The sequence below is a fragment of the Bufo bufo genome, chromosome 10 (assembly GCF_905171765.1).
Source record: "Bufo bufo chromosome 10, aBufBuf1.1, whole genome shotgun sequence".
NCBI lineage: Eukaryota > Metazoa > Chordata > Amphibia > Anura > Bufonidae > Bufo > Bufo bufo.
Genome location: NC_053398.1, coordinates 4,241,867 through 4,267,317, shown reverse-complemented (window position 1 = coordinate 4,267,317; position 25,451 = coordinate 4,241,867). Strand labels below are relative to the sequence as shown.

Here is a 25,451-nt window from a genome sequence, read left to right as displayed (position 1 = left end):
GTGTGTCCAAACTTTTGGTCTGTACTGTATATGACCACCGATGTATGGAGCCATGCTCCATATATTAGGCCACCAATGTATAGAGCCATGCTCCATATATTAGGCCACCAATGTATAGAGTCAAGCTCCATATATTAAGTCACCAATGTATAGGGCCAAGCTGCAAATATGCAGCCACCGATTGTGGCATATCATATGGAGGTTCAATAATGGCCACAATGCACTATTACAATGAATGATGGCGACAATCAGTAAAAAGTATTTATTTTATTCAGGAAAAATTCCAATGAACTGTACAAGAGACAGACGTGAAGGAAACTATCAGCCAAGACAGACATAATGGATGAGGTGGGTTGTAATGTAAGTTGTCCTCGTTTATTACTGAGCTTGTGCTGAAGGCCACAGTGTTTGAAGGCTCAGACTTGTCCATTGCTTTCTTTACTTGGTCACAAACCGTGCATCCAAATATACAGAACACCCCCATTTATAGCATATTGAACACGTGGTCCCCAGTACCGTACGCTTTAAAGCTGCAGCAGTCCCTGTGGTCAGAATCCTTCTGATCCGTATCAGTCACGGTTCCAATAACTATGAACATTTGTGTTTTCCCTGAAATATTTTTCACATTCTAAAACACGCCGGGCAGCAATCTGTATGGCACGGCATCGATGTAAAGCTTCCAGTCCTTCCCATACTTGCTGGAGCATCGGTGCTCGTCCCGTATACAGCGGTGGACAAGCAGGATGGTCATGTAGATAATATAGAAATAAGGCAGGAGATGGTCGAAGCCGCAGGCCAGGCAGTACGACAACGAGCACATCAAGTCTCCAGTGTAGTTGAAATGTCGGGCCACCCCCCAAAATCCAGAAATCATCAGTTTGCTGTTGTGCCTCTTGCCATCTGCCGACGTGTAAAAGCACTCAATATATTTGGGTTTTTTGCCCCAGATCACACAGTTGCCGTTGGTGCGTCTAAACAGATCCTTTTGATGGTTAGTCATCCTGAAGATGTAGTATCCGATCAGGCCAAGTAGCAGAACTCCTACTGCGGTTGTGGTGGGGAGCTGAACTGGGTTGTACACCAAATACAGGCCCTGAAAAAGCAAAGAAATAAAAATACAGATAAGTATTCTACATGCGCCCATTGCCAGAACAGTTAACCCCTTAAGGGGGTGTTTAATTCCTTAAAGGAAATGTGTCACCAAATTTTATCTGCCAGTTAAAACTATACACTGCGTGCAGAATTATTAGGCAAATGAGTATTTTGACCACATCATCCTCTTTATGCATGCTGTCTTACTCCAAGCTGTATAGGCTCGAAAGCCTACTACCAATTAAGCATATTAGGTGATGTGCATCTCTGTAATGAGAAGGGGTGTGGTCTAATGACATCAACACCCTATATTAGGTGTGCATAATTATTAGGCAACTTCCTTTCCTTTGGCAAAATGGGTCAAAAGAAGGACTTGACAGGCTCAGAAAAGTCAAAAATAGTGAGATATCTTGCAGAGGGATGCAGCACTCTTAAAATTGCAAAGCTTCTGAAGCGTGATCATCGAAGAATCAAGCGTTTCATTCAAAATAGTCAACAGGGTCGCAAGAAGCGTGTGGAAAAACCAAGGCGCAAAATAACTGCCCATGAACTGAGAAAAGTCAAGCGTGCAGCTGCCAAGATGCCACTTGCCACCAGTTTGGCCATATTTCAGAGCTGCAACATCACTGGAGTTCCCAAAAGCACAAGGTGTGCAATACTCAGAGACATGGCCAAGGTAAGATAGGCTGAAAGACGACCACCAACAAGACACACAAGCTGAAACGTCAAGACTGGGCCAAGAAATATCTCAAGGCTGATTTTTCTAAGGTTTTATGGACTGATGAAATGAGAGTGAGTCTTGATGGGCCAGATGGATGGGCCCGTGGCTGGATTGGTAAAGGGCAGAGAGCTCCAGTCCGACTCAGACGCCAGCAAGGTGGAGGTGGAGTACTGGTTTGGGCTGGTATCATCAAAGATGAGCTTGTGGGGCCTTTTCGGGTTGAGGATGGAGTCAAGCTCAACTCCCAGTCCTACTGCCAGTTTCTGGAAGACACCTTCTTCAAGCAGTGGTACAGGAAGAAGTCTGCATCCTTCAAGAAAAACATGATTTTCATGCAGGACAATGCTCCATCACACGCGTCCAAGTACTCCACAGCGTGGCTGGCAAGAAAGGGTATAAAAGAAGAAAATCTAATGACATGGCCTCCTTGTTCACCTGATCTGAACCCCATTGAGAACCTGTGGTCCATCATCAAATGTGAGATTTACAAGGAGGGAAAACAGTACACCTCTCTGAACAGTGTCTGGGAGGCTGTGGTTGCTGCTGCACGCAATGTTGATGGTGAACAGATCAAAACACTGACAGAATCCATGGATGGCAGGCTTTTGAGTGTCCTTGCAAAGAAAGGTGGCTATATTGGTCACTGATTTGTTTTTGTTTTGTTTTTGAATGTCAGAAATGTATATTTGTGAATGTTGAGATGTTATATTGGTTTCACTGGTAAAAATAAATAATTGAAATGGGTATATATTTGTTTTTTGTTAAGTTGCCTAATAATTATGCACAGTAATAGTCACCTGCACACACAGATATCCCCCTAAAATAGCTAAAACTAAAAACAAACTAAAAACTACTTCCAAAAATATTCAGCTTTGATATTAATGAGTTTTTTGGGTTCATTGAGAACATGGTTGTTGTTCAATAATAAAATTAATCCTCAAAAATACAACTTGCCTAATAATTCTGCACTCCCTGTATAGTAACACACATCCTTTTTTTCTGATCTGTTTTTATTTTCTGATTGTAGATTTTTTTAATTTTATTTCCTGAACATTATTATCGGGGCGGCCATCTTGCCTGAAATGTTCTTAACAGCATTTACACAACATAAAAATTGCTTTATGGCTGCCCCATGGTCCATAGACACAATGGCCAGAGGGGACCTCACTAACTTCTATGGGAGAGGTTTCTGGGCTCTGTGACCTGTGCAGAGGTCATTGTGCAGGGAAGGAAGAGATAAGCTCTGACAATCACCTATTGTGAATGGTGGATCCTGTCTTATCTGTACACAGAGGTGATATCATTACAGGCAGGATTAGAACGACAGATAAGCAGAGAACTGCAGTAAAGTGATCTGTACAGACCAAGATGTGGCAGAAATTATTAGACCAGATGTGGCGGAAATTGGTGGCCAGTGCAAAAACTGCAGGATTTTTTATTTTAGTTTAAATATAAAAAGTGACATGAAAAATTAAAAATAACCATCAAAAATTATTAAAAAATATTTTAAACATAAAAAAGTGATCTAAACAGCAGGTCATTTTCGGATGACACGTTCCCTTTTCTTTTTTAAAAGTTAGGTAAGGTATTTAATAAAAAATTATTCATTGTTCTAAACCAGTTCCCCTCCGCCGCTGCTGCTCCAATCCATTAAGGTCTATGGGGAAACTACCATCTATACAAGGTATGGAATCACACAAACAGTTAACAGTTGGCATACTGCGGATTTTAAAATCTGCACAGAAGAAAAATGCAAAGTGTACACAAGATTTGTCAAATCTTATTAAATTTGCTGGTACTATATTACTGTGCAGTGATTCCGCACAAAAATTTGTGCAGAAAAAAAACGCACATAATCTGCATTGTGTGCAGGTAGCCTTATGCCTGTCAGTGTAACAAGCCTCGCAAAAGCCAAATATGAGTACATACAGTATATATAGCAGACCTGGGGAAAAACACTGGCACATGGCGATTTTTGCTGCAGGGGCACTGATGGGGTGACAGAGGGAGACCCCATGTCTAACTGCTTAGATGCAGTAACTCCCATTAACTGCAGCATCTGTGGGTGAAATGGGAGGATCGGAGCTACCTGTGGCCGCAGGGTCATCTGACCCATGCTACCGATGGTGCCAGCGCAGCTCCTGTATCAGCACCATCATTTAAATATTTGATATCTAAGTTATATGCTCGACATTTAAGGGTACGGTGTCCTGTGGTGTGGCAGAAATATCTGTGACAAATCCATGGCAAAATCTTATGAGTTACATGTGGACTGCAGATTTTATTGTAGATTTTTTTTTTTGATCCACAGTGGAAATCTCCAGCATCTGCAGTGGATTTTTTCAGCAATGTGTGGACGAGACTTGCAAAAATTGCTATAGTATGCTGCATGCTAATCTGCATTGTGTCTGTCCCATGTGGATGTACCCTAAAAGCTACACATTGCATTTTCCATATTGTTAGGGACCATGAAGCATAAGCAGGTGACTCCACAGAGCAGCAGCTGAAGATGACGCAGCTGGCGCCAATACCTTCCTGTGACAATTTACAGAGATACATTACCTGTAATGTGTAGAGGAAGGGAAGCCAGACGCAATCTCCCCATCCCAGGTACCAGCCAAAGTGGTCATGACAAATATCAATTGTCTTCAGGTACCAGGCTTCGTTCCAGAAAAAATCCACCACATAGTTGGCCTGCGGATAACAAACATCAGGTGTGGTAAGGCTACAATAATGTTTACAACACTGAGCATAAAAACAAGAATAATGAACTCTCCAGCCTCCATCTCATGATGTCTGGCATCGTATACATGAGATAGAAGTCGCCAGAAGCTCATTCAGCTACAGCATATCCCCCAATCCTCCCATCCATATGCATGCTCGACTCAGCTGAGCATGCATATGTAATGGCAAAGTTGAGAAAGAGGCTGACAACCTCCTCTAGCAGCAGCTTATCTCTCCACTTACACAAAGATCAGACATCTGAATCCAACATGCCTGATCCTTATCTCCTCCATGCATTAGATGGTTGGCTGATGCACGTGTGGCCAGCTTTATCCCCTCTCCACATTCAGAACACCATTGACCATACCTGCAGAATGTTGACAAGAATCATGGAGTTTGTGATCTGCCCGTATAACTCTTGCTGCTTGGCAGCATATGACAGGTTAATTAAAGTCCAGCCAACAATTCCAGGGCGTCCGTTGAAGAAAAGCTTAAAGTCGAACCACTTTCCAATGCGAGGGTTAAATTCAATCCCCATCATGTAGTTATAGAGAAAGTTCCCAGTGAATTTACTGCAAAAAAAAGTTGATCAAAATAGGTAAAACAAATAATTTTCTATAGTTGAATTTTATAATGTATTTTTGTAAAACAGCATTTTCTCTCAGTTTTGCTTTTTTTCCTGTTATCTCAATTTATATGTTAGATATGGATCCGCGGCGGTGTCATCACACTGAGGTGAAAGGAAAGTGACAGGTTGTAAAAACCTACCATGAACAACAATAGACCCTAAGGCCCCTTTCACACGGGCATTGCGGGAAAAGGTGCGGGTGCGTTGCGGGAACATGCGCAATTTTTCTGCGCGAGTGCAAAACATTTTAATGCGTTTTGGACTCGCGTGAGAAAAATCGCGCATGTTTGGTACCCAAACCCGAACTTCTTCACAGAAGTTCGGGCTTGGGAATCGGTGTTCTGTAGATTGTATTATTTTCCCTTATATAAGGGAAAATAATAGCATTCTGAATACAGAATGCATAGTAAAATAGCGCTAGAGGGGTTAAAAATAAATAAAAAATAATTTAACTCACCTTAATCCACTTGATCGCGCAGCCGGCATCTCCTTCTGTCTTCATCTTAGCTGTGTGCAGCAACAGGACCTGTGGTGACGTCACTCCGGTCATCACATGGTCCATCACATGATCCATCACCATGGTAAAAGATCATGTGATGGACCATGTGATGACCGGAGTGACGTCACCACAGGTCCTTTTCCTGCAATCAGCAAAGAAGGAGACAGAAGAGAAGCCGGGCTGCGCGATAAAGTGGACTAAGGTGAGTTAAATTTTTTTTTTTTTTTTTTTAACCCCTCCAGCCCTATTTTACTATGCATTCAGAATGCTATTATTTTCCCTTATAACCATGTTATAAGGGAAAATAATAATGATCGGGTCTCCATCCCGATCGTCTCCTAGCAACCGTGCGTGAAAATCGCACCGCATCCGCACTTGCTTGCGGATGCTTGCGATTTTCACGCAACCCCATTCATTACTATGGGGCCTGCGTTACGTGAAAAACGCACAAAGAGGAGCATGCTGCGATTTTCACGCAACGCAAAAGTGATGCGTGAAAATCACTGCTCGTAGGCACAGCCCCATAGAAATGAATGGGTCAGGATTCAGTGCGGGTGCAATGCGTTCACCTCACGCATCGCATCCGCGTGGAATACTTGCCTGTGTGAAAGGGGCCTAAGAGCGGCTTCACACGTAGGCTTTTGCTGGCGATTTCCTGAGCCTTTGCATGTTTTGCATTTTTTTTTTTCACCTATGATTTTTATCGTAAAATACCAGCTGCAGATTTTAGGTGAAGGTCTATGTGAATATGTAATATGTAACATAGGACACACAAGAGTTATTTTGGTCTTAGCGTTTTTGTTAATCATTTTGAAAAATGCAGCACTCTAGAGCTCTTGATGTTTTTAAATCACCTCCTCCATAGGGCAAAATGCCATGAAGAAAGCGCTAGTGGGCAAACATACTGTTTGCAAAAATCATCAGAAAAATGCCACAAAACATTATTCTGGCATGTTTTTTTTTACTGTGGAAAAGCATCAGTGCAAATGTGTAAGGACCTTAAAAGTTAGCCCATAGCAACCAATCAGATTCCACCTTTCATTTTTTACAGCTCCTTTGGAAAATGAAAGGTGGAAACTGATTGGTTGCTATGTGTGTGCATTTTTCACCTATAGAGGTGGTTAAGACGCCTGAAAAAAATGCTTGAAAAGCCAGAAACATGACACATGACACCTAATGAACAAAACCACCAAAAGTAAAGAAAAAACCCTGTAGTTCCCTACGTTTCATATCTCCCACAGGCATTCAGCTAATATCTGGAACTCGCGATTTTGTGAAGAAAAAAAACCACACACCAAGCAACACAGGTGCAAATAAGTTGACAAAAACATAAAAGTGCATAAAAACACACATGTGAAAGCAGCCTAAAACCACTGGAAACACATGGAGATCTGTACTGTCACGAGTTGGAGGTCCCAGGAGAGACCACCGCGTCGTCAAGCAATAAACGAAAAATCAGGTACAGACACATAAGAGTTTATTGCACAAACAAAAACATGAAAGGCAGCACAGAAAAAACATGAGCTCTATGTACCGTCAGCACAGTGGGAGAAAACCCCCACTGCGCCACTGTCTAGTAATACTCCAGAGGGGCGTAACTAAGCAACTCCTGGTTTTCACCAGAGCCCTAGATGGTAGGGTTAGACTTAGCCGCAGAAAGTTGCCAGGGTCCACTCTGGAGCGTGACCTAGACAGTGACAGCAGGAGCGAATGGACAACAGGTACCAGAAGGTACCGACGGCACATAGGCAAACATAACAGACAGGTAAATACAAAACAGGGCAAATAATAACACAAGCAGGAGTTCATGCAAGGGAGCAGGAGTGGCAATGAGCAGAGAAGGACTTGCTCCACCAGTATTAAACTGCATGGCCTTGTCATGCCACTCTGCTGCAAAAGCTTGCTGAACACAGACATCAGAATAAACACAAAGTATCTAAAACATAACTGGCAGAACAGAAAGACAGGGAAAAGGACGCAAATGAACAAGTAGGGAAACTCACATAGCACAGACAGACAGACAGACACAGATCCCATGGGTCAGCAGCATGGGAGAGAAAGTACAAACCAGGAGCAGAGCAGGACAAGACAACACACACCAGGAGAGCTGACCCAGAACTGAGGAAACCTCAGCCTTATATACAGGTTCCATGGGTGCAGCAGAGAGACCACACCCATGGAGCAGACAGAGAATTAACTCCTAATAGGAACACAGGGGAGTTAACCCATACAGAACCACAAATAATACAGAGGAACGGAGCTGCAGCGAGAGCATAGACAGAAGGTCACAGCCAGCGGTAATGACTGTGACATGTACAAGCGTTAAAAACCCTGAAAATTATGGGTTAAAACAGTACACAGGGTACAGCCCCACTAGAGATAGTGTTGGGGGCTGAATTGCACTTTCATGTCCCTATTTAGTTCCTGTCAGAGTGTGTATATACACTCCCCTAAAGAATTATTAGTGCCCCCATACTAATATGGTGTTGGACCCCCTTTTGCCTTCACAACTGCCTTAATTCTACGTGGCATTGATTCCACAAGGTGCTGATAGCATTCTTTAGAAATGTTGGCCCATATTGATAGGATAGCATCTTGCAGTTGATGGAGATTTGAGGGATGCACATCCAGGGCACGAAGCTCCCGTTCCACCACATCCCAAAGATGCTCTATTGGGTTGAGATCTGGTGACTGTGGGGCCATTTTAGTCCAGTGAACTCATTGTCATGTTCAAGAAACCAATGTGAGATGATTGGAGCTTTGTGACATGGTGCATTATCCTGCTGGAAGTAGCCATCAGAGGATGGGTACATGTTCTCATTCTGTTTACACCAAATTCGGACTCTACCAATTGAATGTCTCAACAGAAATCGAGACTCATCAGACCAGGCAACATTTTTCCAGTCTTCACCAGTCCAATTTTGGTGAGCTCGTGCAAATTGTAGCCTCTTTTTCCTATTTGTAGTGGAGATGAGTGGTACCCGGTGGGGTCTTCTGCTGTTGTAGCCCATCCGCCTCAAGGTTGTGCGTGTTGTGGCTTCACAGATGCTTTGCTGCAGACCTCGGTTGTAACGAGTGGTTATTTCAGCCAACGTTGCTCTTCTATCAGCTTGAATCAGTCGGCCCATTCTCCTCTGACCTCCAGCATCCACAAGGCATGTTCGCCCACAGGACGGCCGCATACTGGATGTTTTTCCCTTTTCACACCATTCTTTGTAAACCCTAGAAATGGTTGTGCGTGAAAATCCCAGTAACTGAGCAGATTGTGAAATACTCAGACCGGCCCGTCTGGCACCAACAACCATGCCACGCTCAAAATGGCTTAAATCGCCTTTCTTTCCCATTCTGACATTCAGTTTGGAGTTCAGGAGATTGTCTTGACCAGGAGCACCCCCCTAAATGCATCGAAGCAACTGCCATGTGATTGGTTGACTAGATAATTGCATCAATGAGAAATAGAACAGGTGTTCCTAATAATTCTTTAGGTGAGTGTATGTATAATCCCAGAAAATCCACGGCACTTCCTTTAGTAAAACGTGTCGTTTTATTCACCAATAGCAACGTTTCGGTTCGCGCACTGGAACCTTTCTCAAGCAGGGATACAAAAAAGGGAGTGCACACAGCTTATACAGGGAGTGCAGAATTATTAGGCAAATGAGTATTTTGACCACATCATCCTCTTTATGCATGTTGTCTTACTCCAAGCTGTATAGGCTCGAAAGCCTACTACCAATTAAGCATATTAGGTGATGTGCATCTCTGTAATGAGAAGGGGTGTGGTCTAATGACATCAACACCCTATATCAGGTGTGCATAATTATTAGGCAACTTCCTTTCCTTTGGCAAAATGGGTCAAAAAAAGGACTTGACAGGCTCAGAAAAGTCAAAAATAGTGAGATATCTTGCAGAGGGATGCAGCACTCTTAAAATTGCAAAGCTTCTGAAGCGTGATCATCGAACAATCAAGCGTTTCATTCAAAATAGTCAACAGGGTCGCAAGAAGCGTGTGGAAAAACCAAGGCGCAAAATAACTGCCCATGAACTGAGAAAAGTCAAGCGTGCAGCTGCCAAGATGCCACTTGCCACCAGTTTGGCCATATTTCAGAGCTGCAACATCACTGGAGTGCCCAAAAGCACAAGGTGTGCAATACTCAGAGACATGGCCAAGGTAAGAAAGGCTGAAAGACGACCACCAACAAGACACACAAGCTGAAACGTCAAGACTGGGCCAAGAAATATCTCAAGACTGATTTTTCTAAGGTTTTATGGACTGATGAAATGAGAGTGAGTCTTGATGGGTCAGATGGATGGGCCCGTGGCTGGATTGGTAAAGGGCAGAGAGCTCCAGTCCAACTCAGACGCCAGCAAGGTGGAGGTGGAGTACTGGTTTGGGCTGGTATCATCAAAGATGAGCTTGTGGGGCCTTTTCGGGTTGAGGATGGAGTCAAGCTCAACTCCCAGTCCTACTGCCAGTTTCTGGAAGACACCTTCTTCAAGCAGTGGTACAGGAAGAAGTCTGCATCCTTCAAGAAAAACATGATTTTCATGCAGGACAATGCTCCATAACACGCGTCCAAGTACTCCACAGCGTGGCTGGCAAGAAAGGGTATAAAAGAAGAAAATCTAATGACATGGCCTCCTTGTTCACCTGATCTGAACCCCATTGAGAACCTGTGGTCCATCATCAAATGTGAGATTTACAAGGAGGGAAAACAGTACACCTCTCTGAACAGTGTCTGGGAGGCTGTGGTTGCTGCTGCACGCAATGTTGATGGTGAACAGATCAAAACACTGACAGAATCCATGGATGGCAGGCTTTTGAGTGTCCTTGCAAAGAAAGGTGGCTATATGGTCACTGATTTGTTTTTGTTTTGTTTTTGAATGTCAGATATGTATATTTGTGAATGTTGAGATGTTATATTGGTTTCACTGGTAAAAATAAATAATTGAAATGGGTATATATTTGTTTTTTGTTGAGTTGCCTAATAATTATGCACAGTAATAGTCACATGCACACACAGATATCCCCCTAAAATAGCTAAAACTAAAAACTACTTCCAAAAATATTCAGCTTTGATATTAATGAGTTTTTTGGGTTCATTGAGAACATGGTTGTTGTTCAATAATAAAATTAATCCTCAAAAATACAACTTGTCTAATAATTCTGCACTCCCTGTATATAGCATATTCAATATCAATTAATCAATAACATAATTAAGTAAAAATTGTGATAATATTCATAAAAGTGTGCATCAAAAATACAATTGTACATAAGCGAATATAGGGCAACCACATCCTTCACTGTCAAAAGAAGGGGATCAATCAGGAATATACAGGGCTCCCAATCTGCCACTCACTCTGCTAGTTAACATCAATATTCGTTTATTATGGGATGCATTTCTTTGCGATCCTTGAGCTACATATGTGGAGAGAGGTGACTATATTAGGGTGACAGAGGATATTCTTATTTTCTTCTAAATAAATGGAAATATAGATCCTGCGAATTGTTCGTCAGAAAGTGCAGGACCTGAGTCATGTGATGGTTACTGTAGTAACGTATACAAACATGCCCCATGTGATTCTAACGTTCCGGTCATCTGACCTGTTGATCATGTGACACATCCACTCATAGAAGACTGCTTCTACCGGAATGATTGCGGCAGTAGCATCGCGCGGGCGCCGCTGTCTACACACCACGCCAGATCTCCATGTGCCGCTTGGATCCGAATCAGGTTACAAATGTTCAACCACTGGTTTTAATCATGTTATTTATTATATCACCTGGGTTTTAATGAGTGATCTAATTAGTATGAAATATGACTTATAGTCTCTTATGTATATGTAACTTTGAGGATGCATTCATTTATTTTGTATGGGTTTCATATGGGTCTGGAATCATGTACAATTGTATTTTTGATGCACACTTTTATGAATATTATCACAATTTTTACTTGAATATGTTATTGATTCATTGATATTGAATATGCTATATATATGCTGTGTGCACTCCCTTTTTTGTATCCCTGAGAAAGGTTCCAGTGTGCGAACCGAAACGTTGCTATTGGTGAATAAAACGACACGTTTTACTAAAGGAAGTGCCGTGGATTTTCTGGGATTATTGATATTGGAAGTTTGGATCGCTTCATCAGCTGCTGGCACCCGTTACCACAAAGTACTGCTGTGCTGTTCACGCTCTCTTGAAATACTGCTATATATATATATATATTCTCCCTTCTCATCTCTAGCGCCATCTTACCAGTCTTTGACATTTGTTGGGAACCAGTAGGCCTTGATCATGGCGAAGGTGGAGACTGAGTATCCCAGTAGATTTGTACACCACAACAAGGGAATCCAGTTGTCAATGATGATGGTGGGAGAGAACCAGTGGAAATAATAGGCATTAGCGAACCACAGAATGTGGGTTATGATCCAGGCCTGGAGTCCGTTGATCTGGTACTTGTTAACGATACCTGAGAAGACAGAGTGCAGGGAACGGGTGACATATTAAGGACGTGTCACTAACCCGTTAAATAACTTGAGTCCACGTTCTGGTAATGAATTGGAAATATGCAGAATATAGAATTGTGATGCATGATAGACCAGTGTTTCCCAACCAGTGTGCCTCCAGCTGTTGCAAAACTACAACTCCCAGCATGCCCGCACAGCCAAAGGCTGTCCGGGCATGCTGGGAGTTGTAGTTTTGCAACAGCTGGAGGCACACTGGTTGGGAAACACTGTGATAGACTATTAGAAGAATGTTATATCTGCACTCACCAGCCGGTGTTCGTGATCCTTCTTGGACACCTCCAACATATCCGGGGATAAATTTATGGCAGATATCCGGAAGTAACAGGTACAGGAACACCTACAACATCAACACATTGAACATCAGAAATGTATTAAACTCTGTCATGGATTCCAAAATGGAATGTCATCACACCAGCTGTCCACCACACTGGGACTATTCCAAGAAGTAGCTATCTGGATGGCCCCCTGCAGCGAAGGCTAGATCCCTGTATAGGGTTCAAAGGGTGAAAACTAGGGGATCACATGGATAACGCCCTTAGGACTAATCCAACGCCAAACCAGTTAGTTGCTGCAGTGGCTCCACACCGGCTGCCCGTAACAATTACTCAGCCCAGTGCACTTCTACCGAGCTGCAATGCCAGAAACAACCCAGGTGTGGTGATAATTCTGGAAGAACGCAGCCATATACTCCTAATCCTGAACAACCCCTTTACTATAGGAAATCTGTACCTGTAAAGAGACCCAGGCCGCATAGATGTAAACCGCTTTCCAGGTGATCAGAGGCGTCTTGCTCCAGATGTCAGACAGCTGAGTTTTTCCCGTGTACAGATCAAGGACAGGGCCTGTGAGAGCGCACTGGTACTGATCACATGACATCACGAAATAATAGACGATAAATGGCGCAAACATCAGCAGGAAGATGACGCCGCCCAGAGAGAACCAGTCCACCTCCCTGTAAGGAGTCAATACAATGTAATACTGCAACATACAGAATACTCCTGGCAACATTTACTGCAAATGTGTCACATTAGACATCAGGTCGTACATTACTGTCACGATAGAAACATTGTATTTCGCTATTTCCTTCAGAAAATGTTGGGTCACCCAGCTTTCCCAGACTCCTGAGTCCTAAAGGACATATCCTGTATGCTATGCTTCTATATTACTGCATAACCCAGCAAATATTCTATTCAGGAGTCGGGGATCACCGGGCAAGATGTAATGGCAGCCATATTGTTTGTGACTCAACAGATACAGCTACAAAATAGAAGAAAGGTTAATATCTGTCTTTTATTATCATGTAAATGTTAAGTCAAAAACTCTGCACTGATCAATTTCTTAATACAAAGAAAGAAGGCCACAGCATTGTAGCGGTTAATCAAAAACTCCAAGCTGTTCATTCAAAAAATTAAATCCAATACAGCAATGCAACATTTCGCCAGTAAAAAACAAAAAATTTCCCAAGATGATATGGTGGCTACCTAGAGCCACCACTAGAGGGAGATTACTGCACATAGCATGCAGGCTACCGACAGCCACCACTAGAGGGAGATTACTGCACATAGCATGCAGGCTACCTACAGCCACCACTAGAGGGAGCTTACTCCACATAGCATGCAGGCTACTGACAGCCACCACTAGAGGGAGATTACTGCACATAGCATGCAGGCTACCTAGAGCCACCACTAGAGGGAGCTTACTGCACATAGCATGCAGGCTACCTAGAGCCACCACTAGAGGGAGCTTACTGCACATAGCATGCAGGCTACTTAGAGCCACCACTAGACGGAGCTTACTGCACATAGCATGCAGACTACCTAGAGCCACCACTAGAGGGAGCTTACTGCACATAGCATGCAGGCTACCTACAGCCACCACTAGAGGGAGCTTACTGCACATAGCATGCAGGCTACCTACAGCCACCACTAGAGGGAGCTTACTGCACATAGCATGCAGGCTACCTACAGCCACCACTAGACGGAGCTTACTGCTCATAGCATGCAGGCTACTGACAGCCACCACTAGAGGGAGATTACTGCACATAGCATGCAGGCTACTGACAGCCACCACTAGAGGGAGATTACTGCACATAGCATGCAGGCTACCTAGAGCCACCACTAGAGGGAGATTACTGCACATAGCATGCAGGCTACTGACAGCCACCACTAGAGGGAGATTACTGCACATAGCATGCAGGCTACCTAGAGCCACCACTAGAGGGAGCTTACTGCACATAGCATGCAGGCTACCTAGAGCCACCACTAGAGGGAGCTTACTGCACATAGCATGCAGGCTACTTAGAGCCACCACTAGACGGAGTTTACTGCACATAGCATGCAGGCTACCTAGAGCCACCACTAGAGGGAGCTTACTGCACATAGCATGCAGGCTACCTACAGCCACCACTAGAGGGAGCTTACTGCACATAGCATGCAGGCTACCTACAGCCACCACTAGAGGGAGCTTACTGCACATAGCATGGAGGCTACCTACAGCCACCACTAGACGGAGCTTACTGCTCATAGCATGCAGGCTACCTAGAGCCACCACTAGAGGGAGCTTACTGCACATAGCATGCAGGCTACCTACAGCCACCACTAGAGGGAGATTACTGCACATAGCATGCAGGCTACCTACAGCCACCACTAGAGGGAGCTTACTCCACATAGCATTCAGGCTACCTACAGCCACCACTAGAGGGAGCTTACTGTACATAGCATGCAGGCTACCTACAGCCACCACTAGAGGGAGATTACTGCACATAGCATGCAGGCTACCTAGAGCCACCACTAGAGGGAGATTACTGCACATAGCATGCAGGCTACCTACAGCCACCACTAGAGGGAGCTTACTGCACATAGCATGCAGGCTACCTACAGCCACCACTAGAGGGAGCTTACTGCACATAGCATACAGGCTACCTACAGCCACCACTAGAGGGAGATTACTGCACATAGCATGCAGGTTACCTACAGCCACCATTAGAGGGAGCTTACTGCACATAACATGCAGGCTACCTATGGCCACCATTAGAGGGAGGTCACTGCACATAGCATGCAGGCTACCTACAGCCACCACTAGAGGGAGATTACCGAACATAGCATGCAGGCTACCTACAGCCACCACTAGAGGGAGATCACTGCACATAGCATGCAGGTTACCTACAGCCACCATTAGAGGGAGCTTACTGCACATAGCATGCAGGCTACCTACGGCCACCATTAGAGGGAGGTCACTGCACATAGCATGCAGGCTACCTACAGCCACCACTACTAGAGGGAGGTTACTGCACATAGCATGCAGGCTACCTACGGCCACCACTAGAGGGAGCTTACTGCACATAGCATGCAGGCTACCTACAGCCACCACTAGAGGGAGCTTACTGCACATAGCATACAGACTGCCTACAGCCACCACTAGAGAGAGCTTACTGCACATAGCATGCAGGCTACCTACATCCACCACTAGAGGGAGCTTACTGCACATAGCATACAAGCTACCTACAGCCACCACTAGAGGGAGCTTACTGCACATAGCATGCAGTCTACCTACAGCCACCACTAGAGAGAGCTTACTGCACATAGCATGCAGGCTACTGACAGCCACCACTAGAGGGAGATTACCGAACATAGCATGCAGGCTACCTACAGCCACCACTAGAGGGAGATCACTGCACATAGCATGCAGGTTACCTACAGCCACCATTAGAGGGAGCTTACTGCACATAGCATGCAGGCTACCTACGGCCACCATTAGAGGGAGGTCACTGCACATAGCATGCAGGCTACCTACAGCCACCACTACTAGAGGGAGGTTACTGCACATAGCATGCAGGCTACCTACAGCCACCACTAGAGGGAGCTTACTGCACATAGCATGCAGGCTACCTACAGCCACCACTAGAGGGAGCTTATTGCACATAGCATGCAGGCTACCTACAGCCACCACTAGAGGGAGCTTACTGCACATAGCATGCAGGCTACCTACAGCCACCACTAGAGGGAGCTTACTGCACATAGCATGCAGGCTGCCTACAGCCACCACTAGAGGGAGCTTACTGCACATAGCATGCAGGCTACCTACAGCCACCACTAGAGGGAGATTACTGCACATAGCATGCAGGCTGCCTACAGCCACCATTAGAGGGAGGTCACTGCACATAGCATGCAGGCTACCTACAGCCACCACTACTAGAGGTAGCTTACTGCACATAGCATGCAGGCTGCCTACAGCCACCACTAGAGGGAGCTTAGTGCTCATAGATTTACCATTGAGTTACATGTATAAACAGTATATAGTACACTCCTAAGCTCCCTCAAGTTGTAGCTGCATGCTGTCTTTTATATGTACAGTATATGTCTATGCAGAGGATATGGAGCTTTGTATCAGAGAAATGCAACCCCAGCCATATAAAGATATATTTTGAACCTATTAATATATACAACAAAAAGGAGGAGATTTATCAAACTGGTGTAAAGTAGAACTGGCTTAGTTGCCCATAGCAACCAATCAGATTTCACCTTTGCTCTAAAAAATAAAAAGTTGATTGGTTTCTATGGGCAACTAAGCCAGTTCTACTTTACACCAGTTTGATAAATCTCCTCCAAAATGTTATTTAAGGCTGAATATTCACATTAAGGTTTTATAGTTATTTGAATTGTTTATAGAACTAGTTATAAATCTGCAGGGTAGACTATGATTGATCTGAAACCAGGTGATAGAGGCGATGATTTTCTTACCATGCTCGCCCCCACTGGCCAGCCTGCTCTTTTGCACCATCACTTATTTGCTTGTGCTCTCCTCTTGATGCATTTGGTTTCCGGCGCTCGCCCATTTTTATACTGCAAGAAAGAGAGGAATAAAATGTTACCTACAGGACGTTTATTAGGCTCTGTTCACATCTGCAATCTGACTTCACTTTATAATGGAGACAATGCAGTGCTGGATCCGTCACATATAGACACCAGTGGTGCCTGACAGACCCATGGTGCTTTATAAAAGGCTTCCACCGAGGCATCCATTATTCTGGAAAATGTGGCATTTAAAAAATATATATATATTACACTAAGTTTCAAGTTGCAATCTTTATTCATTGCTTTATTCATTTTCAGACCCCCAGATATTCAGTTTTTAGCCTGCTCCATGTTTCAGACTTTTCTCATGTGGATATGTCCCTCCCAGTAACTCATGCCTGATCTGTGTGTCCAGGATGTCGCTGTCTTCCCCCTGCCCTCTATGTGCTTTCCTCTCCACTGCATGAGCTGCCCTTCTTGGATCCATACTTCCTTTCCACTATTTGTATATATAATCTGCAGTGTACACCTCCCCCCTCGCCGCTGCTATCTCTAAGGCCTCTTTCACACGGGCGAGTTTTCCGCGCGGGTGCAATGCGTGAGGTGAACGCATTGCACCCGCACTGAATCCGGACCCATTCATTTCTATGGGGCTGTGCACATGAGCGGTGATTTTCACGCATCACTTGTGCGTTGTGTGGAAATCGCAGCATGCTCTATATTGTGCGTTTATCACGCAGTCAGGCCCCTATAGAAGTGAATGGGGCTGCGTGAAAATTGCAAGCAAGTGCGGATGCGGTGCGATTTTCACGCACGGTTGCTAGGAGACGATCGGGATGGAGACCCGATCATTATTATTTTCCCTTATAACATGGTTATAAGGGAAAATAATAGCATTCTGAATACAGAATGCATAGTACAATAGGGCTGGAGGGGTTAAAAAAATAATAATAATAATTTAACTCACCTTAATCCACTTGTTCGCGCAGCCGGCATCTCTTCTGTCTTATTGTTTGCTGTGTACAGGAAAAGGACCTGTGGTGATGTCACTCCGGTCATCACATGGTCCATCACATGATCCATCACCATGGTAAAAGATCATGTGATGGACCATGTGATGACCGAAGTGACGTCACCACAGGTCCTTTTCCTGTACACAGCAAAGAAGAAGACAGAAGAGAAGCTGGGCTGCGCGAGCAAGTGGATTAAGGTGAGTTAAATTATTATTATTATTTTTTAACCTCTCCAGCGCTGTTTTACTATGCAGTCTGTATTAAGAATGCTATTATTTTCCCTTATAACCTTGTTATAAGGGAAAATAATACAATCTACAGAACACCTAACCCAAACCCGAACTTCTGTGAAGAAGTTCAGGTTTGGGTACCAAACATGCCGATTTTTCTCACGCGCGTGCAAAACGCATTACAATATTTTGCACTCGCGCGGAAAAATCTCGCATTTTCCCGCAACACACCTGCATCTTATCCGGGCAAAAAACATGACGCCCGTGTGAAAGAGGCCTAACACTGAGAGAAGAGAGGGGGAGAGCAGAGAGAGCCGGCATATAATGGAGCAGAGCTCTGGCGGATTTATATCAGCTTCAGCAGCGGCTAAGTGATGGATTCACACACTTTGCACAAACATTATAGTATGACACTTTTCATGGAATCTGAATAGAAAAAAAAAAAGCTTAATTTTTCCTTAGGATCAAAGGATTCGGGATACTGGGCACAGAGGGCCTTGTCTCTCTTTACGCCGATGACCTTTTGTTTTTTATTGATCATACCGATATTATACTTCCTGAACTTATTCAGATAATTAACAGTTTTGGATCAGTGTCAGGTTTTGACATAAAAACGTCTAAAACTGCGCTAATGCCACTTGAAAAAAACTGATGACCCTATGACAGGCCCCCTGACTACGGTGAGAGTCGTTGACTCTTTTGAATATCTAGGTTTAACGATTTCTCCCAAAGTAGTAGATTGATTCCGCTGATTAATAAACTAAGATAAAAAAAATTACGGTATGGCTTCGGCTGCCGCTGTCTCGGGCCGATAGAGTATCCCTAGTGAAAATGGTGATATTACCTCAACTTCTTTATACTCTTAGAAATTCCCCGGTTTGGATAAATTTTTTAAGTTAATTGAGACCGTGATAAATGATCTACTCTGGGGAAGAAAGCGGGTAAGGCTTAAAATAAACTATCTATATAAAGCGTTTGAACAAGGAGGATTAAACCTCCCGTTCTTTAAGGCAGGGTTCCCCAACTCCAGTCCTCAGGGGCCTACTTGCCGGTCAGGATTTAGGAGTATCCCGCAGAATGAATACCTCCGGAAAATCCTGATGGATGGACACTAATTATATCAGCTGCCATATACAAATCCTGAAAACATGAGCGGCAGGTGGGCCCTGAGGACTGGAGTTGAGGACCACTGCTGTAAGGGACACTTTATAGCCTCACAGCTCTGGCTGTATAAACACTGGGAAGGGAGCCCTTTCTGTAGACCATTAGTCCGGGTCACTAATCAGGTTCCAACAAGATTATAAGGAAACTCGGAGGCTATTTTCTAAATCATGGGGCACTATTAGAGCGCGGTTTGGAATAAAAGGATCACTATATAAGACACCTTTATGGCACAATTATTTTTTCTGAGTTGGAGGATTTAGCACGGGAACATTTTTGGCAAAAAAAAAATTTTTTTTATGTTTTACAAGTAGTGAATAATGTAGAAATACTCCCATTCTTGGAGTTTACACAAAGAGAACATACATTGGATCTGTCTTGGTTTAGGTATCTACAACTTCATTCAGCACTTAACAGAAAGTATTATTACAGATAAACACTGACACATCCTTAAATGAGCTATCGGGAAATGTGAGTCACAAGTTAAGAATTTCGATTATTTATAAATTGTTCGTAAACACATTATTTAAGGGATTGTCTTCCCCAGGTCAAAGGGTGTGGGAATGTGATTCAATGGTTCAGCCGTCTGACTGGGAGAATATAATGACACATTTTCGGTTAGTATCTCATAATCTTAAAGGGAACCTGTCACCGGGATTTTGTGTATAGAGCTGAGGACATGGGTTGCTAGATGGCCGCCAGCACATCCGCAATACACAGTCCCCATAGCTCTGTGTGCTTTTATTGTGTAAAAAAAAGTTTGGATCCATATGCAAATTAACCTGAGCTGTGTCCAGTACGTGAGATGAGTGCAGCGTGAAGGAGCCCAGCACCGCCCCGCATCCTCAGAATCTCCTCCTTGCTCCCCGATGTCAGAAAGCCACAGCGCCGTAATCTCGCGATGTGCAAGCTAGCGCATGCGCAGTGTCGTCACAGTGTTCCTTCCCTTTGCTGGCATCAGCCTTAGGGTAGGAACTGCGCATGCGCTAGCTCGCGAATCGCGAGATTACGGCGCTCTGGCTTTCTGACGTCGGGGAGCAAGGAGGAGATTCTGAGGATGCAGGGCGGTGCTGGGCTCCTTCACGCTGGAAGTGAATGGGGCTGCGTGAAAATCGCAAGCAAGTGCGGATGCGGTGCGATTTTCACGCATGGTTGCTAGGATAACAGTCTACTCATTGTATTATTTTCCCTTATAACATGGTTATAAGGGAAAATAATAGCATTCTTTAATACATAATGCTTAGTAGAAGGTTAATTGAGGGTTAAAAAATAATTAAAAAAATGAACTCACCTCCTCCAATTGATCGCGTAGCTGCCGGTCTCCTGTTCTTTCTTCAGGACCTGTCAAAGGACCTGTGGTGACATCACTGCGCTCATCACATGATACATCACATGATCCATCACCACGGTGATGGACCATGTGATGAGTTCAGTGACGTCACCACAGGTCCTTTGACAGGTCCTGAAGAAAGAACAGGAGACCGGCAGCTACGGGATCAATTGGAGGAGGTGAGTTCATTTTTTTATTATTTTTTAACCCTCAATTGACCTTCTACTAAGCATTCTGTATTAAAGAATGCTATTATTTTCCCTTATAACCATGTTATTAGGGGAAATAATAAAATTTACAGAATATTGAACCCAAATCCGAACTTTTGTGAAGAAGTCCGGGTTCGGGTCTGGGTACCAAACATGCCGATTTTTCTCACGCGCGTGCAAAACGCATTAAAATACTTTGCACTTGCGGGGAAAAATCGCGCATGTTCCCGCAACGCACCCGCATCTTTTCCAGCAACGCACCCGCAACGCCCGTGTGAACCCAGCCTAAGTGTCCTAGATGCAATTTGTTAGGGGCAGATCACTTACACATGTTCTACAAAAGTGTGCAGTTCAGTTCAGTTGTTGGTTGAGGTGAATCCAAACCAGTGCAGAGGAGCTCAGGTCAATCCAAGTGAGAGTTCGGTTCAATGCAGTTCTCTCATGAGCCTACAAGAAAGCAGCAGCCATGTAGCTGGATATCTGGAGGGAGGCCCCTTCCCAGCCTCTCTGCTCTGTCCCTGTCGGCTCCATAGCCCAGGGTTAAGGCCTGCAGGTATTCTACCTAGAGGGGATCCATCCACTGCTATAGATCGCTCTTCCAGGGTGACCAATGTCTAGACTGCATGCAGCCGAGTATCTAAGGAATTATCACGTTTATGCAAGACAAAGGATTAGCAGGACGGCCATTACCTGAGGACTTATTAGGCACCTTTGTAGTAGGTGTAGGAGACAGCAAGAAGCATCTACATCTCCAGTGTAAATCCTGAGGACAGTCCGGCCGACTGTCAGAACAGCATTGGAATAGAAGTTCCAGGATTCAGAGAAGCACCTTTATTCAAGGATTAGGATCAGGCCGGAGTTGTGACCAGTGTCAGACTTCCATTATTACCAGCCTAGTCTGAGCAGTTGCTTCTTATGTATTACAAGAGCCTGTACTCCATTGAGGATTTGCATTTCCCCTTCTCCACATGCATGGGAGATTGTGCCTAATGCCGGATTGTATCAAGAGACTGTTTTAATGCCTGTGGATGTGATGTATCAAGAGTCATATACAGTAAAGTTCCCTGTTGAGTTTCCCCCTGCTGGCCTCAGACTCAGTTCCTCTATTAACACTACAGTAAATGGTTGTACCTCCATACAAAAGGTACTGGCATCACGACTTCAAGGGACCTTGCCACTGGCACATTAATACAGACCACCAAGGGCACCTCAAACCACCATCTGGCCAGTGTCCCTTACACCAGAGTGCGCCCCAGAGAGTCCTTGTGCCGTTCTCCTTTTCACTTATGCGAGCCGCCCAGGGACGACGTAACCGTGAGTAACCAGAACTGTACTTACCTCGGCCCACCTACTGCTCACACCGTGACCTCACACATGATCCCCCTGCAAGGTCTGGCATACCGCACACGCAACTAACAGAATATTGGGAGACAATAGCCAAACTGATTTCCCAAAAACTAAAAATAGTGATCCCATATACACTAGAATGTTGGATTTTGGGCGACTTTTCCAAGGTTAATTGCCATAGATATAAAATAATCTTATTGATTAAAAATAGCCTTTTTGGCGAGACTTTTAATTTCTCGAGTTTGGTTTTCTTCTAATACTCCTACTGTTTATTTATGGTTAAATTTGCTTAATAAAGTTAAGAGATACGAAAATATTTTATATAAACAAAGGAATTGCGAAGAGAGATGGGGGAAGGTATGGGGAGGACGGAGTTCTTAGGTTACCACTCTACGCTCCATTAGTGATTTGCCCCGGTCTTATTGACGGGGGGCGTTAGGCGACGCATCGCAAGGGGTGGGCGGGGGGTTGGATGGGGTACTCTTGATGTGGGGGATTAATGGGAAAAAAGTAGAAATAATTTATCTGTATGAATTTTTTTTGAACTACCGGTATTTATTCATTAATAAATAAAGTTAAAAAAATAAATAAAAAAATCAATTTTTTATTTGAATGAACAATAAAAAAGACTCATTGCAAAGGTGTCCACAGCATTCACGGCCCAGTGCACTTATTTTTTCACTGGTGGTTTAGTTGCTTTTAGTTTCTAATCATTCTGTATCTTCAGTAATAGAAATCATCACGCCATTGTCTTTATACACATCAACACATCTAAAAAGAAGCAGTGCGGCAGTGTAAAGTATAAGGGGCAGAGCGGCAACCTAAATCTCCCAATGAGATTATCTCCTGACTTCTTTTGCAGTTTAGCTTACAATGAAATAACATAGTTAAAATACATAAAATTGAATAAAGTATCATCGATGTTTCAACAAAATCTCCAAATACTGCACAATGGCCAAAGCACAAAATCCCAATTCATATAGGGCAGGTCTAAATTCATACAAAAAGACAATCCAAACAAGTTAGGGTGGGTTCACACTAGCGTTAGGGATTCCGTTATGGCTTTCCGTTATAACATGGTTATTACAGAAAATAACGGAATCCATAAGACGGAAGGACGGATCGCTAGGTAAGTACCCACCAGTAGCCGCTCTCACCTGCTCCACACTGTGCAGCAACCAATGGGCTAAGATCTAATCAGGACATGAACGTTAACATCCAGTGGAAGAAGAAAACCTTTTCTTTCTATTTACCTGCCTTGATGTCGTCACTTTGCTAGAAGGAAGCCTGACGTTTCCAATACAGCAGTTATCAGAGAGAACGCGGAGAGACTGAAGCTTCGAAAATCATTCCCCTTTCTGGACTTATAGGCAGATCAGGATGAGTAAGTGCTCTGAAGTATATGTCATATCCACATCATCAAACATGGCTTATGCAGATGTTTTCCTAATAGCCCTAAATCCAAACTCAGAATGTCAGGGTGGTTGGACAGGTTCCTGTTATTACTATATTGTGATGATGATGCAGCAACACGTGACGCTCTCCCAGAATGCACATCCTGCCATAGTATATTATGTATGGAGGCCATGGATTGTAACAGGGTCTATGATCACATTAGGATCATTACTATAAACTGGGGGCACCACAAGGAGAAGACTTGCTGGTTAGGCCATGCTCACAAACGGAGCCTCTGTCACAAAGCTAAAAAATGTGATCCCATTATAGTCAATGGGATCTGTTAGTTTCCGATTGCGTCAGTTATGTGTCGAATCCGGCACTCCCGTTATTTCTATTCTTCTGCTCCTATAACGGAGCGGAAGAACAGAAAATGATAGCGCTGATGGGAACGTAGCCTTACCAGTAAGCTAAGCAGCAGTGCTCAATATCAGGCAGCAGCTGTAAAAGCAAATATGAATTCAGGGTGTATAAATAGAGATAAAAAAACTGTTATCCCAACCTCTCTATAAATCCCTCGTAAGGCCACATATTGAAGTTGGGATTCCGTTTTGGGCTCCACGAGCTAAAAAGGATATAGGAAAGCTGGAAAAGGCGGCAACCAAATTATTAAATGGGATGAAAGGTTTCGCTTACAAGGAGTGGATTGAAGATCGGGCTCTTTCAGCTTGGCAGAAAAGATGCCTAAGGCTTCATTCACATGAAAATCACGTCTGGTTTAAAAAGAAAGTGGTAGAGATGGAGGATAGGTCCCGTAGATATAACCTGCGCCTGGTGGGGTTCCCAGAAGGGGTAGAACAGGATAATCCTTCAAATTTTATCCAAAAATGGTTTCTTGAAAATTTTGGGCCAGGCTGTGATTCATCCACCCTCTGTGTGGAAAGGGCCCACAGAATACCTTTTAAAAAACCCCCTCCAGGGGCTCCACCTAGGTCTATCTTGGCAAAATTCCTCTGTTCAAAAGATCGAGATTGGGTACTCAGACGTAAAAGAGAAGTGGCAGATATTTACTTTGATGGTAATCTCATATTAATATTTCCCGACTTCTCACGAGAGACCCAACTTAGCAGGAGATCTTTTGTGGATGTGAAAAAAAGATTAATTGCAGCCAAGATTAACTATTCGATGTTATACCCGGCCAAGCTGAGGGTGGTCTATAAGGATTCGGTACAGGCAGAGGCTGTGCAATGGTTGGACTCGATGGGTTTATGAAATAAGATGGAAAGGTGTCGAGGGTGAGGTTGATGAGGGGTGAAGGCGGGGGGGAGGTTTGGAGGAAGGAAAGAGGTTGATGGGTATTGCGGAATGCACTGTCAACCAAGCAGGGTTTTTTTTTTCGGATGGGAGTAAGGGAGGGATTGGCTGCCGTCGTGTGCTTCGTAGTTGTGCGTGCCTCTCTGTTAAGATGGGGGATTTGGAATTACCTCTATTTATAGGATATGCCGTGTAATATTCTGTTCTGGAATGTGAGAGGGCTGGGAGACAGAGTGAAGAGGACAGTGGTATTTGATCTTGTGGTTCGTCATCTGCCTGCGATTGTGGTACTATTAGAGACCCACGCAACATTAGATAAGATCTATACACTGAAAAGGAAATAGGCTTCTCTTGAGTACCACGCTTGCTTCTCTTCTTATGCAAGAGGTGTCAGCGTATATATCCATCGGGGGATGGAGTTTCAACCGCTAGATAGTCTGACTGATAAAGAAGGGAGATATGTATTT

At 44.0% G+C, this 25,451-nt stretch overlaps 1 protein-coding gene across 2 annotated transcripts in view; it reads right to left on the bottom strand.

The window, feature by feature from the left end:
* Window positions 1-252: 252 nt before the first annotated feature.
* DHCR7 (7-dehydrocholesterol reductase) overlaps window positions 253-25,451 on the bottom strand; it is a 47,180-nt gene continuing 21,981 nt past the window's right edge. For both annotated transcript variants that reach the window (XM_040409692.1, XM_040409693.1), the window contains exons 2-8: window positions 16,932-17,033; window positions 12,922-13,144; window positions 12,439-12,529; window positions 11,921-12,134; window positions 4,905-5,109; window positions 4,376-4,507; window positions 253-1,093 (exon numbers count right to left, since the gene is read on the bottom strand). In XM_040409692.1, the coding sequence (XP_040265626.1) occupies window positions 629-1,093; window positions 4,376-4,507; window positions 4,905-5,109; window positions 11,921-12,134; window positions 12,439-12,529; window positions 12,922-13,144; window positions 16,932-17,026 (1,425 nt within the window). In that variant the 5' untranslated portion in view covers window positions 17,027-17,033 and the 3' untranslated portion in view covers window positions 253-628. The remainder of the gene's footprint in view (window positions 1,094-4,375; window positions 4,508-4,904; window positions 5,110-11,920; window positions 12,135-12,438; window positions 12,530-12,921; window positions 13,145-16,931; window positions 17,034-25,451) is intronic.